General features: G+C 36.3%; 2 protein-coding genes across 2 annotated transcripts in view; one reads left to right on the top strand and one right to left on the bottom strand.

The window, feature by feature from the left end:
• LOC132197651 (G-protein coupled receptor dmsr-1-like) overlaps positions 1 to 5,921 on the top strand; it is an 18,271-nt gene extending 12,350 nt beyond the window's left edge. The window contains exons 5-7 of the mRNA XM_059621058.1: positions 2,726 to 2,886; positions 3,365 to 3,490; positions 5,460 to 5,921. Of these exons, the coding sequence (XP_059477041.1) occupies positions 2,726 to 2,886; positions 3,365 to 3,490; positions 5,460 to 5,723 (551 nt within the window). The 3' untranslated portion in view covers positions 5,724 to 5,921. The remainder of the gene's footprint in view (positions 1 to 2,725; positions 2,887 to 3,364; positions 3,491 to 5,459) is intronic.
• On the bottom strand, positions 5,909 to 17,934 carry LOC132197650 (SET domain-containing protein SmydA-8). Its single transcript, XM_059621057.1, has 7 exons — positions 17,779 to 17,934; positions 16,829 to 17,022; positions 13,643 to 14,026; positions 11,826 to 12,246; positions 9,334 to 9,548; positions 8,124 to 8,293; positions 5,909 to 6,938 (listed from the first exon to the last, which is right to left on the bottom strand). Exons 1-7 carry the CDS (start codon positions 17,794 to 17,796, stop codon positions 6,694 to 6,696), a joined length of 1,647 nt encoding a protein of 548 aa, XP_059477040.1. The 5' UTR covers positions 17,797 to 17,934; the 3' UTR covers positions 5,909 to 6,693.

The following is a 17,934-nucleotide window of genomic DNA, read 5'->3' as shown; positions in this document are numbered from 1 at the left end:
AATTACTTTGATTTGTTGTAGTTTGAAAAAAACTAGAACTTCATAAGGTTTTTTGGAATAGCAAATAATCCAAATAGTTTCGAAATGAACGAGGCAATATCCCTGCCCAATTTTGAGATACATCATACAATTTTAAACTTGTTCTTGGAAATTCAATTTTAATTAATTTATTAATTGAACAAGCCACCATTTCCTTGTTTTCTTGCAAGTAACAATCATTTTAATATTAAATTAATTTTACCAAATAAATGCCAAAAATATTTTTCTTTCTAAAATTAATACGCGGTTCATCCAATTAATTTTTTTATCATCATTATTATTATAATAATTTTTTTTGTGCTTTTTAGTATATTAAGATTATAAGAGTTTTTCAAATTAATTAATCATACCAATTAATAATTGTCAAGAAATGATGTTTGATGAGAGATTCTACTTATAGCAATTGCATAATTTTAAAAGAGATATTTTAATCTTATCTTCTTATTATTAATCAGAAAAATCCACACATTTTCTTCATCAAGATGTTCATTTCATAAATAAAATAATTGAAAAAAAAAATTAATTTCAATAAAAAAGCAGAAAGAAAAAAAAACGAATTTATAAATATCCCACTTCGAAGGTGCGCAGATTTTTTTGAACATTGATTTTATATTACTCTATTATTTCTTATAATTACTTATTAATAAGTTTTTCCTTAAAGATTGTTAAGGTAATCTTCAATCTTCCAATACAAATAATTTTGATGAACAAAAATCGAAAATGGAAGTCGTCATCGGTGAGCGTTGAAATGAATATTATTTGAATCCTTAATTGGATTCAGTGAAACGGAATAAAGGAAAATATTTATAAAAATTTTTGCAATAAGCTCATTCTTGAAATTCAGACGAGGAAACGAAAATAAATCTTTTAATATTTCTTGCGTGATGAAACATATATTCTTATTTTTAGAAAGTTCTTTCAGTGTTTTTAATAAGTGTCATCTCTGTGATAGAAATCACTGAATTGTTCTTGAACCTTTTCATTTGCAACACGTAGCTTCGTTTTCTGCTGGAATTATTTGTGCGCAAAATGAGAGTTCTATTGAAAAGCCTTCTCTTGACGTATTTTGGAGCAAATTGAAAATTGCCCTCTCTGCGAATGTAAACCCCTTGGTGAATTTTCCCTTAGTCGTCACTCCGTCGCATCTTTTTCATCCTCTTTATTCAATGTATTTTTCGCCAATCATACGAAAATATTATTCAAAACGTCTCTTTTTCTAATTTATTTCAAGTGGAGCTTAAATGCCTGCGTTGGCAAATATTTGCTTGGAAATCAATACTTCGCACCTCTTTCTCTCGCACTCTTGTTGAAAAATAGGCTTCGACGCCTGCTGATACAACCCACGTTAACCCTTTATTTTTCATCGACTGCTGTAGCACGTGAAACGTGTATGAACTCAGAACTGCCATGCTTGTTGCCGCACGATGCAATAAAAGGAAAAACAGGCAACTGTCCAATTTACAAAACGAGGAAAAGAAGCGCAGAAATTTTCCTGATGGATCGAGTGAAAGGAGGAAAAAAGGTTAAACGAGAGAGAAATCTTAACGGTTGTTTGCTTCCTTTCGATTTCCTGCCTGTCGAATCCAAATTTCGGTTGTTTCTTGTGTCTCTTAGATTTACAATTTGATGGAAAAGGCTCTTTCAGGTGGTTTGAGGCGGTTTGAGTAAATAGCGGATGGAAAAAAATAAGATTTTTAAGTGCCTGTTCTCAGAAACCTTTGATGATATTGAGTATTTTGGTATTGCTAGCTGTTTATAATAAATAAAAAATAAACTCCTCATTACAAGCCTAAAAATACCATTAAATTTTGTATAAATTGAAAACAAAAATAATTATTTAAAAAAGATTGACATCTTAATGGCCCTGGACATTTTTTGAGATTCAAACTTCTTCCATAACTATGAGGATCCTAATAGAGTTTTGCTAAACTATTCCAGAATGCGCCAGAATGTTTTTAGAACACAAATTTTGGATTAAAATTGACGGTGATGATTCAAAGCTTTCCAGCTGTTGTCCAGGCATAACTAATATGTCTTCTTATAAGGAAACTTTCAAACAATTTATTGTTAAAAAAGTTTGAAATGCGTGGTGTCAGGAATTTCTAAATATTAAATTTGAGATGATTATAAAATAAAAATTAATATTTTCCTTATCCTTTATCATAAACATTGTGGATTTTTCTTCAAACCACTAATGCTTTCCAAATATCTGTTCTATAAAATTTAAAAGGTGTTTTTTTTTTCAAACCAGCAGTTTTCTATTAAATTTATTTGATTAAATCGTAGACTTACAAGAGGCATTTGCTGATTTAGCTGTCAGTGCAAACTCATTGTCTTGAGTGCACACACGGGAGGAACGAATTTTATCATCGGTGCCACTCGAGACCTCTCCTCTTTTTCCTCATTTACGGCCACTTTTATGAGCACCAGCGGCACACGTGTTGCGGTTCCCACCGTACCGCAGTACACTTCATTATGCGCCCTGTCGCAAATCATTCCGCCATAAAACGCGAGCAAACAGGCGCACACAAAGTGCGAGGCGCGAATGCTCATTACGCACCCGGAATTTTATTCTCCCGCTGCGGGGATTTATTTCCCGCAGCAGCAAAAACTGAGATTTACCGCGATCCCAATTGGATTTACGGTTTCCGCACCTCGGCAGATAATTTGTTGTTTTTGTTTGCAGGAGGCGCTCTTTACCACTTCCACTTCTGGTTCAACGGGTGCGTGCTCAAGCTTCTGCCCTGTCTGCTGCTCTCGGCCCTGAGTCTTTGCCTCGTCAGGGCTCTTCTCAAGGCCCACCAGCACTCGCAAAAACTGCTGACTACCCCTGAAAACTTCCCCATGGTAAATTATGACATTTTTTCAACTCACCTGAATCTCCGTCAAGAATAGTCGCTAATCCAAAAATATCTCTAAATGTTGTTGTGGAAAAGTAAAAAAAAAACCTGCTTCTGCTCTCAAATATTGTATAATAAATCGGGATTGCCAAATTTGCAAATATTTATTGGTAGAATGAATTTCGGAGAGAGAATTATTTAAAAGACTTTTACACCAGCCCGCACGCAATCCACAATTCCTGACCAAACACGTCATCCATGAATTCATAAATAAAAATTTGATTAATAAAAAAGAGAGAAAATCGAATTAAGGTGTTAGCAATTAAAAAAAAAAGCATTACTTGTATATCTGTTCCAAAACAATGATGAATTTTTGCATGAAAAATACAAACCCAAGGAAACATCAGGATAATTTTTTGTCCTTCTCTAACTAAACACTACAAAAAATTAAAGCCGCTCCATATGTGTTTGTGTTTTGGTTCTAGATCCAGATTAGGCTCTCCGGGGAGGAAAATTCGAGCCGGGGGAAAAGGATCTCTCAAAGGACGGATAGGACGACTCGGATGCTGGTGGCCGTCACTCTGCTCTTCCTTGCAACGGAATTGCCACAGGTGAGTCGGGTCTTAACCCACCCACCAGAAAATGTCCCCTGCACGCTTAATCCCCTGTTCTAAACTTTTACGTCGCAATTGGGACGGAAAAAGCAGCACTTCGATAATCTAACTAGCAACGTTTTCACAGAAAAGACAAAATTAATTCAAATTAATTGAATGACGTTGTTAACTAACAAAGGAATAATTGCTGCTGCATTTTCCACTAGTGCTTTTTGAATAGGCGCATAATATAATTAATTGCCGTGTGATGTTGATTGAAGCATTACATGTGCAGTCGGTAGAATGCAGACGTGTTTTTTGCTCTGGATGCGCACTGATGTAGTTTTCCACATTTTCCGCCAGCATTCCTTTCTGTACAATGCGATCGAGACAACTATTCAAAGACCGATTAAGGTTTTTCACCGAGATATGCAAGTAGGGCACCTGACTTTGAGTAATGCCTTTGTAATTTATCATCGATATCCCTACCAGAGGTATAATAATTTCGAATGACAATATACAGACCATTTTCCCTCTGTATTTTCAATTTTGTGCGTAGCTGAGAGATTCCAAAATTTATCTTCCTTGCACATCCCAAAGGTCTGGTGAGTTTTGAAACTTGGGACATCTCAAGGGAAGCTGAATTTTTGATTTGAATATACGCAGTGAAGAGCAAAGTTCTGAGTGAGAGGAATTTTTTAAAGGTGTGTCTGTGCGGAAAGAGCTGCTGCTGAATGTAAATCTCAATGTCATAAAAACTTTTCATCTCACTTCTGCGCTAAGCAAAAAATGTGTAGTGCGTTTTGATCAATATTGCCTATAGACGTATTATATAATTTATTCCAATTATTATTTTCCGATATGATATCCACGAAGAGCCCGCACCCCTTTGCTATGCCGAGCATAAATCAATACTAGAAAACCTCTATGGACTTAGCGAATCAAAATATGAAAAAGATCATGGAATAAGTTTCTGCGCCAATTTTCTTTTTTCAATTGTTGAAAAAGTTGTTTAAATTTGTACCTGACAATAATCGAAAAAAAAAATCGTGTTACATATTTAAAATACAATATGTATATTTTATGTTTACTTAACATCCCCGCAAACTTAGAGGGGGGAAATGTGTGAAAAGCATTAAATTTAGGTAAACATTTTTTTAGCAATTTATTTTTCATAATTAATAAACAACAGCATGTTTATGCAGTCATGCGCGTTTTTAAAAGCTGATTATCATTCTGACACACAGCTCTCACATTAACAACAATGTAAGCTGCTCGGAACGGCTAAATGAATAAAAAATAAGAAACTTTGGCCAAACTCAGCATCAACATAACCTGCCTCATCACTTATTCATCCAGTGCAGCGCTCTCATTTTGCTGCAGAGAACATAAAAAGTCGATTACAAACTCCCATCACCAGCATTTTAAAACCACAAGTTTGAAAAGTGTTATGCTGGTGTGCGTAGACTTGAAAATTATAGTCGATCGATTATTTTTTTATAATGCTCAGAAACGTTTATATTTACTTAGAAAAATATGAATATCATAAAAAATTTACAAAATATTCAATATTAAAACTGAGTAAAACTGCAAATCAGTAAAAAAAATATATATGTGAATTTTGAAAGATTAAATTTCATACCTTCATGTCATTTACGATTTTTTTAGATTATTGTTATTGCATACAAATGAGAACACATACAAAATTTCAATTTTTTAACACCTGAGTCGCATCTAAAGAGTTCAATAAAGTACAAACCATACATAAAATCATAAAACATTAAAATATTTGGAATTTATATTCTGTATAAATATAAAGATTTGAGGTCTTATAATTATTGAGGAATTCTAATAATTTTGTAAATCAAAACTATTTTAATTGAAATATTTGAAATTTAAATAATGAAATAAAAAACTAATTAAATGGTGTTCTGTATTTACAAAATAAACAAATAAATAAAATTGTGCTTCATAAATATTTTCGCAGGCAGTGCTGGGTGTGTTGAGCGGCATGAAGGGTCCGTGCTTCTTCCAAACTTGCTACCAGGTGCTGGGCGAAATGCTGGACCTGCTGGCGCTGTTCAACGGCGCCGTCAACTTTCTGCTGTACTGCGCCATGAGCCGCCAGTTCCGAGCCACATTCTGCCACCTGTTCCTGCCGTGGTTTGAGCCTCCGGAGGCGGTGCCGCCTCCAGGGACGACGGCCGTGCAGGCGCCGGTGCCGTCCGAGGTCAACTCGACCGTCGTGTGAAGGATCTCAAAGAATCGCAGCTTTTTTTAAAATGGGGAAAAAAAGCGAAGGAAAAAGACTGAGTGGTCGGGGTCGCGGCTGAATGAGCCCCAGCCGCGGCCCCGACAACGACTATTTTATTGTTCTAGCTCTCTCCGCGCGTATGTACTTTACTTGTGTCAGATGTTGCCAATAAAAAACAAAAGTTGTTGTGTGTGTTGTCCTAAAGCGGCGGTTGCCTTGTTTATTAGACACACCATTTCGCCGGGGTACAAAAAGAGAAACCTACTGACTGAGTTGGGTGAGAAGAGGGAATTCCAATTTGTCTTTGGTTTTATATCTTGGGTCCTTATACGTTACTTGCGATATTAAAGTGTTGGTCTTAAACTAAACGAATAAAGGAAAAATAAGGGAATGGTAGTAAAATTTAGTCTGGAAAACAAGGTTATAAAGAGGCTCATCTTATGTTATGGGGATTGGTCATTTTACGAGTCTAAAAAGTGCCAATTTTTTATGCAGATTGCCAATTTTCCAGATTGACAAGTTTCTTTTGCAAGCCCCATATCAACAGATTTAGAGCCGTCAATTTCCAAATAAATTAAAATAAGGCTCTTAAATGCTCACAACGGTCCATAAATCTGATTAGAAGGGTCTGGAATTTGGTAAAATAAATAAGATAGTACAATATTATAACAAAACCTTATAAATTCTGTGCAAAATATTTAAGATGAATTTTATCATATCACTTTTAGGACAAGAATAACAAAAAACTTTCCAAGTGAAAGATTTTTGAATTTTTCTTCCAGCAAAAAAATTTAGTCCAAAAATATTTTCCTATTTGTTGGTTGAGTTTTTGATTTATCAGGATCGAAAAGTGGAATTTTCTGAAATTTCACAGACCCTCGAATGAAATTTAAAGCTATGGGGAATAAGATTGGTTGGGAGTCAAGTTCGATTTCTTTTTAACACAGTAATTAGTTGGGTGCTTTAATCACTTCTTGTTGGCGATCTGTTTGCGCCACTCGTTCACCTGGACCAACGCTTGGGCCGCGGCGTCGGCCATCTGTCTCTCAGAAGATCCTTCGGGGTCCAGTTTGAGAATTTCTGCCGCCTGTTCCAGACACTGGGCGACCTTTTTCATCTGGTACTGCAAGTCCTTCTTGTTGATGTTTCGGGCCTCAAATGCTCTCGTCGCCAAAACCATAAGAGGAGCGTGGAGTTCATATAAAGTCATGCCTAACAAGAAATAATAAATTTAAGAGGTAAAAATTGATTTTTTTTTAATCAAATAAAAATAAATGAAACGTTGATTTGGTATAAAGCCAAGGTTTAATGTTGATTAAGATATAAAAAATAAAATGCAATCGGCACAATGCAAGTGAAAAAAATTGCCTAAAATTAATTTTTTTTCCAGTTTTTTAATGTTATCATTATTAATTAGATGCGAATCTGACCGGACATGCTATATTTTTAAAACTTTTTTAACTTCTCCAGTCGGAGCTAAACTGAACTGTAATTCCTCAATAAAATCCAGGAATGTTATTAGAAAAAAATTGTTATACAAATCCCGACAAATTTTGAATTTTAAGTACATAAATATTTTTCTTCCTTACAATGTTGAATCCAATTTGCATTTTGAGATAACATGACTTTATCCTTCTCTGCTCTAACGAAAATTTGCATAAACTCGCTCCAAAACCCATCCCACACGAAAGCAACTGAACCGCACAAAAGCATGTTTGTGTAATGTAATACGCCGAGGGCAATAATTTAAAGGCGACGCGTCCTTAATTAAATTTCTTTCCCCCTTTTTGACACTGATTTGAAATTTTAATTTAGACCTTCTCTCAAAGGACAAACCAGGTGCTTCAGAGACTTTCTTGTGCAGCGAAATGAGTTTTTCACAGCGCCTGCATTTTATTAATCACGGAGAGGTACTCCTAAGAAAGGATTAAATTGCGACGTGCAATTATTTTTCTACCCATCACACCACAGAAACTATCTTTCAACTTTTCTTATTAGTTGCATCAAAAAGGCGCACATTTTTCTTTGATAAAATGGGATGATTAAAAGTGAGAGACAAACAGACGATCTCCTCTTATTATGAAAGCTGGTTTTTAAATAGGTGTTTTTTCAATAATACTTTCTCTATTAAACAGTTGGCAACTCGAAAATCCATCGAAGACAAGCCAATTAAAAAAAAAAATCTAACATAATCAACAGTATTCTAAGCAGACCATTAATTAAAGTCACACTGTCACAGTATAAATCCATATTTCACAAAATTAATAAAAAGATGAAAATTTTCTGTGACAAATAAAAAATAAATTAAAATTTTATGCATGCAAATGATAAATGACGCAATGAAAAATGCAAGAGTTCTTATCTGGAAAAAAAATCGACACAAGCTGGTGCTCCTACCTCTTAATCTTGACATGCCAGGCTCGAGAACGTCGAAAATTGGCATCAGTTCTTCGCAGATGTCTTTCTTCCTTTCGAGCATGTCATCGCTCAAATCTGATATGAGATACTCTGCTACCTTCCCGTACAACTGGCACAGCGAGTGTTTCACTCCCAGCAGCAAATAGTGGCTGTGGAGAAAATAGAAAAAATAAATAATCGGAGCAATATGGGTGCAAAAGCTTTTATCAAAGGGATATATGAAAAAAGGGCGCCGTGTTGTGTTGGTGATTTAAATATTCAATAAAGGCAAAGCACGATTTGTGATGTTTGGCCTTTCATCGGATGAAAAACAAAAACGATTGGAAATCAAAAGGGCACACACGCTGCAACATGTATGTTGTTGGCACCTGATTGATAAACGTACGCGCATTTGTCTCTCTTTTAGAGCCAAATGCCTCGTACAAAAATTCCCAAATGTCATGCACCATTCGATAAGCTAAATTGACTGTGTAAATTCGTTTTCAAATCGAAGAAACAAAAAGTATGAAAATGGAAAAAACGCCTAAAATTATTTATTATCTGCAACAACAATATCAGTCAATGTTTATCTAGTTTCATATTGAAATTTATGTTATTAAATATTCATATAGAAAAAAAATGGAATTCTTAAAAATAAGTCTAGGCGAAATATTACCTAGAAGCGCTATATTCAATGATCAAATCAAAAAAATTTTAATTTGCGATTTCACGTTTTAGAACATTAGTGATTTCTTCATTAAATTCGTGACTTCAAGTTTGTATTAAAATTCGTCTTTTCACTTTTTTTTTGTCAAGATAAGTTTTTAATTACATACATAAGAAGGTAATGCGTGTTGTCTTATTTTTTAAAGTAAAACCTAAAAGTTGATATGTATGCATTTTCCTTTTCATACATTTACGATTCCTATTAAATTGTCATTTTGTCTTCAGTGATTCAATTTACTTTTTTCTAACTCATAATTTAATTAATAAATTAGTTGACATGATTCTTCTGAGCTAATCAATGAAAGTGTTGCCTTGATCAAAGAAGTCAAAGCTATAAGTGTAAATGGATGTAATGAAAGCACACATTGAGAAGCCCCCACTTAATCAAAATAACAGCGGTGCAGCCAAAAGACAATCAAGTTTCAAGTTGACGTGCGCAATCAAGAAAATTGCTTTCCTTTTGACAATAGAAATCGACTCTCACCTGGGCGGCAACAGTTTCGAGTACTTGACGAGGAACTTTTCAAAGGCGGGCACGTCATCGACATCGATGGCTTCAGCTTCGTCTCCAAGGCGCCGCAGCAGCAAATCGACGGAGGTTGCGTTGGCCGAGTAACTTCCACACGCAACGCACTCCCACGGCGCCTGGTCGTTGAGCGGGTCCGAGGGTAGGACGCGAGGGGCGCCGCACTTTGGACACTGCAACACCAAAAGTCACTCAAGGGATTACTGACCAAATTTTTGCTCCGTTTTCCTCCTTCGGGTGGAATTATTTTTGCGAGACGCAAAGAAATATGATATTATGGAAAAAAAGAAAAGATTCGAAGGGGCTTTTGATTTACGCGAGGCCGATCCGCTTTTTGCTCTGCGGCCAAGGGATTCGGCGGCCCCTTGGAAACGCAGTGGGAAATAAATAATCGCTTCTGACACTCGCCTGCACCGCCGAGAGATCCGCCTATTATGTGTTTCGCCCCTGTGCGCGCTAATTTATTTGTTATTTGCTTAAGAGGCTTTATTTCCTGCGGCTGCTTTTATCGCTAATTTGTGAGAGGCTTTCCTTCTCGCAAGACTCCGCGAGTGTCTTACGAGGAGAGAAGGATTCAGACTCTGCAGATGCTGGCAAAAAGAGCAAACATAAACATGCTGTGCATTTAAGTTTCAACTTTCGTAATTTAAAGGGCCAATTATAAATTAGAGAGTTTTACGGAGAATAACACGCCATTAGTAATTTTCACATGGAGAAGATAAATCGTGAATTAAATTTAACTCTCTTGAATGTTGTTTTTGGTTATTTTGAGTAGAGCATCACATCCAATGGTATGTACAATAAATAATTAATGATTTGATTAATTATAATTGAACTCAGAAATTAGTTTAGTTCAGTTAATTGATGTTAAAAGGTTTATTTTGAATAATTTATTGTTACAAAGGTGAATGAATATTAACTTAAGTTCAGTTATCTTGTGGGATTTAATGGTGTGAACTCATGATGTGAATAGACCCCACTTTTGTTTTATAATATAATCTAAACACAATTAATTTTCTTAATTATAATTTAAATATTTACAATTTGTAAAATTTTTATTTCATTACCTGTTATTTCAAAACTACTTAGAGATATCATTATACAATAGTTGTATCAGTTAACGACGAGCTTGTGATATCTACACTGAAAATAAAACAACTGAACTTTAATTTTCCCAAAAGATCAAAGTAAAATTTCTACCGAGCAAAATATTTGTATATATAACCAGAGGGATTAGGAGGAAGCGGAATGCAAACCAAATAGTTTCACTCCAAAGCAATCTCAAAGAGGTTGAGGGCGCAACTCGGATATAATGAACAGCGGCACTATATGGTTCGTAACTCGCAATTTCCCGCGGTAAACGGAAACAATAAATTCCAAGTAGCGAAAATCGTTTTCGCTGGTTTGTCTCTCCCCTTGTTAGTCATTTTATTCCTCGACTTGAAACTTTTAATATGCATTCGTTTTTGAAAGACCGTGCAGACGTCCCAATTAAAACTGACTGTCCAATTAGCATTTGTTAAAGTGAAAAATTGGCAAAGTTTCTTGTCGTTTTAGAATACGTAAATAAAACGCCACGGTGTCTCTCATTACAAAGAGAGAAGCTCTTTTTTCAGCAGTTTACACTTGACGCGCTCAGTGAACTGTTTGTGGGAGTCGAGTTCCTTTGTCAGAGCTGGGGTTTAATTAAAAACGATTCACAAAATAGACTAGGTGCAAAGGAACAAAAGTTTGGTGAAATAAAGGAAGGAAGGAAGGAAGCATGCATTAATAAGAGTTAGTTAATGATAAGTATGGTGAGAAATGAGTGTTGCGACAAGTGGGGGGTGCAGCTGCTGATTATAATCTGGGAAAGGGATTTCAGCTTTCGTGAACAATTAAGGACAATTAACTTAGTGGCAGCTGCCGGCACTGCATAAATTGAAATTGAGGCGCGGGCTCGGAGAAAGGGATAATACTGCAGTGCAAGCCGCAGTCAATGAATTAAGAGGAAATTCTCTGATTATTTTTAAAGAAGAGAGAATTTGTTATGGACGCCTTAGAACTTATCTAATTAAGTTTAAATTGATAATAAATTAACCAATTTAAGAATCAAAGGTAGCCAAAAATATAAATAAAATGTAAAGAATTTTTCTCATACTGGCTACTGCATTGATACATAATATTGCCATAAAAACAAACAAGAAAGGCAAATTTATTTTAAATTATCACCAAATTTAATATCTGTTTAATTTTCGCATTAATGAAGATAAAGAAAATAATCTTGAATTATTTACCTATAGTTTTTTTTTTCAAGTTATGCTATTAATTCTTGTACATATTTTTTTTCGCTACACACAGAGCAGATAGCCCCTTGAAATAAATTGGATATGCAACCGGCAGGACGAAGGAGCTTAGCGGGTAGTCTTATTCAGAAATAAAAGTTTATAGCATAATTCTATGGTACTCACCAGGAGAGCACTGCAAAAAGTGCCGAGTTCCGTTTTGTCCGAGCACCTGCGACACACGCAATCAAAGAACTTGCCCTCGCGAAGGTGCTGCCGCCTCCGCAGGGTGCCCTGGAGGGTGTAGGCGTAGCTCAGGGTGATGGACTCGCCCTTGCTGATTTTCAACCCGGCACGCACCGAGAGGCGGCTGGTACTGTCGTCCGTGTGGCTTGTGTTGGGCGTGCAGTCATGGGCCATTAAGTACGCCCCAGGGTAAAGGGCGCGGACGCTGCGGCCCTGAGGACCGACCTCGAAAGCGTTCACCTCCAGAATGCCGCACACTGTGTGGATTTCTTCCTCGGAAAAGCGGTCGGCCAGTTTCCACGTGGTCCTGATCGGTTCCACGACCAACTGCTGGTTTGCGTGCCAAATGTTTGGCCGTGTTCTGTAGAAAAAAGCGCCAAAGTGGCATTGAATTAGTACTCTCTTTTTTATTTCAATTTTCAAAATATAAAAATTCTAAAAAAAATATACTTCAAAAGTAAAATAGTCAGTGGGTCGTCTGCCTCGAAATAAGCAAAAAAAATAGTGAAATATTTAGGTGAAACCATTATTTCAATTGCTTTATTACATTTAATATTTAAAAAATAACTTATTATTCTTTTAAAGATGTTTAAACTTGGAAAATCTATCAAAAATTTATTTTTACATAAAAAAATTGTAAAATAATTTTTCATTTGTTGGCTACGATTCAATTTTACTAAACTATCTTACAGTCTTGTTATAACTAATAAATTCTGTCAACGTGGATTCTAATATTAATGACTTAGACGCTAGATTTAGTTAATTCAGTCACAAATTACAAAGCAAATTTACCTCTCTCCTCCCTCACATCCTAAATAAACAGCCGTGGCTAACGTGCTCCTATTAGCAAAGCCACTTGGGCTCTTTCAAGCCCTCTAACGCAATCATCTCTTCCTCTTACAAAATTAAATTATGTTTATTCAAAACGAATTGCCTAGGATAAATTGAGGCCAATTACCTCATCATTTATCAAAAACTATGTATTATTTTCGTTGGCAAAAGAAAAGTTGATGAAATGTAAAGATTGAGATCTGTTTGCTCTTTCTTGGGAAAATATAAATCGAGGCAAATCCCAGAAAATCCGTGGGAACGGACCGTGTGCGTGGCTAATCTTTGACTTCCTTGAAGCAAACAAGCCAGGCGAAGAAAGATTTTCTCTTCCTGCGTGCTGGTTAAGGCAGCCACCACACAAGATAAATGCCCGGCTTTCCGTTCGATTTGGCTTGGAAAGGATTAGTCTCTTTATAAAATATGAGACCGCGCGTGCAGCTTAGTCTTCAATAAAAGTGGCATCGTCTGTTGGAAGCGCACAATCAATTCCAGGTGTGGGAGGAAGACTAACCTTAACCTCCATTAAAATAAGAGCGCTAAACAGGGTTGTCTTAACTTGAAAGCAAATCTATTTTGGCTAATTTTGATTAATTTTTGCCACTAAAGAATTCATAAAAAAGTTTGAACTTCTTTAACTATTTTAATTCAGAATTGGAATACATAAACAATATCCAGACGACCAAATATAATAACGATAATGAAAAATTAAAATTATCCTATGTTGAATCAAAGATTTTCATTTTCTTTGTCAGAAAAATACCAACATTGGAACGTTATATCCTTTACCTAAAAAATAAAGAACCATAGAAAAATAATATGGGTTAAATTCCTATTCTAAATTAAAGGTATTTTAGAACATTTGATTTGTAGATAACAAAAGTAAAAAAATAAAATAAATAAAGCATGAAATTTAAAATTTAGCTCACTTTCTGATTTCATTGTGTGCTTCCATCCTCATCATGACGGTCCATTTGTCAGGGTGAGAGTCCCTCAGTGCCAGAGCCCTGAGCGGAACAATGGCATTGTAGAGTTCAGGGCGCAGGTCAAGAAGTTCAGGTGCGAGAGGAGTGGCGCCTCCTTCCTTCAGAAGGTCGCATTCCGACGTGTGATAAGAACCAGGGCACTTTGAGCTGCACAAGGGCAACCCGCAGTCTGGGCAGTGAAATCCTAATCGAAGGGGCAGCTGCAGAGGTTCGTGACAGCCGAGACAAAGGGAGGGCAGACCACCCTGGCAGGGTCCAACAACCAAAGGCTCCAGGTTGCGCAAGATCCATTCGCCAGGACGGAGATCACGGGTAGCTACCAAATACCTGGAAAAATAATTCATCTCCTAGATAAGACCAGCAGTTGATTGGAGACGACAAGACTACAACTAAAAAAAATTGTAAAAAAATTTCTTTTTAAAGTGATTTAAAAAAAATGGCCCTAACCATGTTTTATTGAAACATTCTTCCAGCAATTTGTAATGTGTCATATGTCATATTACGGGGTTTCATAAAAAATTAAAAACCTAAAGGGAAAAAAATTATTTTTGTTTTCTCGAATTTTTTCAGCACATTAAAAATTTTCAAATGTTTGGTAATAAATAATTGTGTTGTTGCTACATAATTTTTAATTAATCTGAAATATGCAAATAAACTTAACAGTAATTATTTAAGAACGATTCAATAATTTGATCTTATTTATTTAATAGTTCCATGAACATTATCTTTGCTCCGCCAAGCAACGCAGTTGATTTATCCATTTATGATATTGCCCAAAATTTTCTAAAACTGTAAATTAACAAGGTTTTCTATTTCTTGGTCAATTTAAACTAGGAAAAATTAGTGTGAAATATTTTCTCGTAAAATTAGGCAGCAAATAAAACGGAGGAGCTCAGAAAACTAAACCAGAGATTTTATAAAAAGAGCGTTGAAACGAAAATGATAATGTTGTATTGACTAGGAATGTTTTTTTCTCAAGAGCACACTTGGAATTCAAATTTAATCATCGTCTATAAAAGCACTTCTACTCTGGTCTTCCTCGTAGAAAGCGGATAAAAACGTCGTATCGAATGAAAATAAATGATCCTGCAGTGTTGCAATGCGCAATCGTTTAAGAGGAAGCGCATTATTTATCTCACAAGAGAGCTGAAAATTAAGTAGTCTCTTTAATCTCTAGCATTTATGCTTTGAATATCGGGCTTGTATTATTCCTCCATTGAACAAAAGCTCGATATCTGCTGTAAAATGCAAATTGCAACCAAAGCTAGTGTATAAGTTGTGCAATCGGATGAAACCTTTGGCATTGGCCGCATGGGTGCTCGAAATAAAATCGCATTTCCACGGACTGGTCGTTTTAATGGGGTTATCTGCAAATATAAATGACCGCGCACTGCTGTTTAAATAGCATGTCATAGATCTCAAATTAATTGCATCGTGATCAACCAGCCTTTGCAAATAAACGATCAAACTCACGCTGTTGTAAATAAAACCAGGACACGCTTGATTTTCAAAATGTATTGAAAACAGAGGAGTGAATAGATTGATAAAGCCCGATTGGTTTAAAACGCAAATCCAAACAACGTGTGTACGCAGCAGTAATAATGCAGGACAATTCAATTTTCTTCCATTCAATTTGCCTAGTGCTGGTAAATAAATTATTGTTCGCTTCTGCTGCGCCACGCAAATGATGCCATGCGTGCAGAAATTAAGCCGAGCTGGCCTATTGTTCAGCTGGTGAACGGTAATAATCATAGAATTATAACAGCGGTGCTTCAGTTTAGTTTCTTCATCAAATTTTGAAAACAGAGCCGTGACGAAGGTGAAATTTCAATGATTGAAAATTAACAGCTATTAATATTTAGTTTACTATGCAGAAGGCTTTGATAAATGTCTTTGCATAATCTTTCTTTTTATTATAATTGCTGAATAGTAAATTTTGCAAAATCGGTAATTGAAAATATCATTAATAAATCTCGTTACAAGTTAGTAAAACGTGTGCTCTGCCTTGCCAACGTTCATGAAGAAGATTCACAAGAGGCACCTTTGTTTACATACTGCGGAGCAACAAAAGTCTCTTTTTGAGTCAAGTCACGCATATTGACGAAGCCCTAAAAAAATTAAATTTGCCCTTTTTCCTGGAAAGACACAAAAGTTAACTGTTTTTTCCCCTTCTATAAACCGGCCTTTCCAACTCTTGAATAAGCAAGAAGTGATGTTCATGCGTATTTATATTTTCGACCAAAGCACAAACTCAACTCGCGCGAGCAAGCGAACTTGCGTTGTGAGGAGTATTCATGCATATTTGAAAGGCGCGTTGTGTCAAGCGAGTGTTTTTGGCTGCTCTGTAAAGCTGCCTTCATTACACAACCCGGTGGAAATGTGTATTTTCAACTGCGCAAACAACTTTTCTCATTTCGAGCCGACCTAGATGCTCTAGTACTCGCAGGTACTTGAAATCGCGGATGTGATGCTACTGATAGCAATAAAAAACTTTGCAAATGCGTGTAAACCCACTCCAACGGCGGACTCGGGAATGAATGAACTGCTGAGCTGAGGCAATTTTTATAATTGCTCGTATATGTGCACTATAAAGCAGCAATTTCATATCGTAGCATCAAATAATAGAACATATTATTGTGATTCTTAATCTTCTAGCAAAAAGTGCTTTTTTTTTAATTTATGATAAGCTTATAAAAAAAAATAGGTTGCCAACAACTTATTTTCAGACTAAAGAAAAAAAGATAACTTTATTTTTATATTAAACGCATAAACGGAATCATAATTTTTTAATTTCTTTTCCTATATGATCGCTTGATTTTTTAATACAGAATATCTTTGATGGAATCAACTTACATGCAATCATCATAATAATTGTTGCTTTATAGCAGTTGTTTATTTGCAAAATTTGCTTTATATGAGATATATAAAAAGCATTCCCTTATCTCATAAAATCTCTGCCATTAATTTTTTCTGTACATATTTCTCATTCTAACTTTGTTAATTATATTTAACTAGTTAATTTTTAAATATAATTGTATCAGTTTTATTTTAAAACTGTATTACTTATAAAACTGTATTGATTTTTAGTTGGAAATAATCAATATAATAATGAATCATAAATAAACTAACCTTCCCATGACTTCTGAATTGCGAATTTCGACAGGACCGGGCACCCCCTCGACGCCCTCCTCTGCGGGGGTTGTTGACTCATCCTTCTGCTGATTTTCAATGAGCTCAGTCTTTTGCTCCTGCTCGTCATCTCCAGGCGACCTCTTGAGCTGCAGCTGCTGCTGGTGCTTGTTCTTGTTCTTGCCGCCCGATTTCTGGTTTGGGCCAAGAAATTGGATCAGTCAGCGGGAGGGACACCAGATAGGCTGACTAGCATTACTACCGAGTCTCGAAAATTAACAACAAAGAGGGCTAGGCAACATGACGGCCTGTCAGTCGACTGAAAAAACGTTTTTCATCTCTCGCTGTCTCGTCGTCGGCGGATAATGGCCCTTTCGCAGCTTCTTCCACCGAGCCGACGATTTACTTGCGCGTGCCGATTAATTGCCTTTTAACATTTTCGTACACAAACAACACACGCGCTCGTTTGCCCAACACGCTGCACACGCCGCCACGGACCCCTCTCTTGTATTTATTTACGGCGTGCACTCGCCCAGAATAAAAATATATATGATGAGAATTCCCTCCTTTGATCTAAATTTAATTGTGCGCCGCTCTTCGCCGATGGTCCGACGCGCGCCTCTTATATATCTTTCGTATATTTTATATTTTCGCCCGAGTCAAGAATTCAACAGAACTGGACGTATTGAAATGAATTGATGAAACCGATCTTTTTCGCGCTTCCAGAGGAAATGACTAACTAACCTCCTGTCGATATAACACTAGTGAGAAAAAGCTTCTATAAATAGCAAGACGCAAAATCAGCCCGCTCTCTCTAGAAATTTTTAAATTTAGTTTTTCCCAGGGCTCGTCTCGGCGTCTCGGAGTTTCCGTCTAATTAAATTGATCCCGATATTGCAAAATCAATTTATAATTTTATTTTTAGAATAAGGAGAATCGATGGAGAGTACCTTGTGCTTCTTGTGCATGGTGGGTGCGTGTCCCGGCCGCCGCGTTGCACTACTGTCCGTCCGACCGACGACGACCCGTGCGCCTTGACGGTCCCCTCCTCAATGGGCACCAACCCAAATAACAACCTGGCACGAGCCATTAAACACCCCCGACTG

The sequence above is a fragment of the Neocloeon triangulifer genome, unplaced genomic scaffold, assembly GCF_031216515.1.
Source record: "Neocloeon triangulifer isolate White Clay Creek 2 clone unplaced genomic scaffold, ASM3121651v1 ptg000012l, whole genome shotgun sequence".
Classification (NCBI taxonomy): domain Eukaryota; kingdom Metazoa; phylum Arthropoda; class Insecta; order Ephemeroptera; family Baetidae; genus Neocloeon; species Neocloeon triangulifer.
This window is presented reverse-complemented; position numbering and strand designations above follow the sequence as displayed.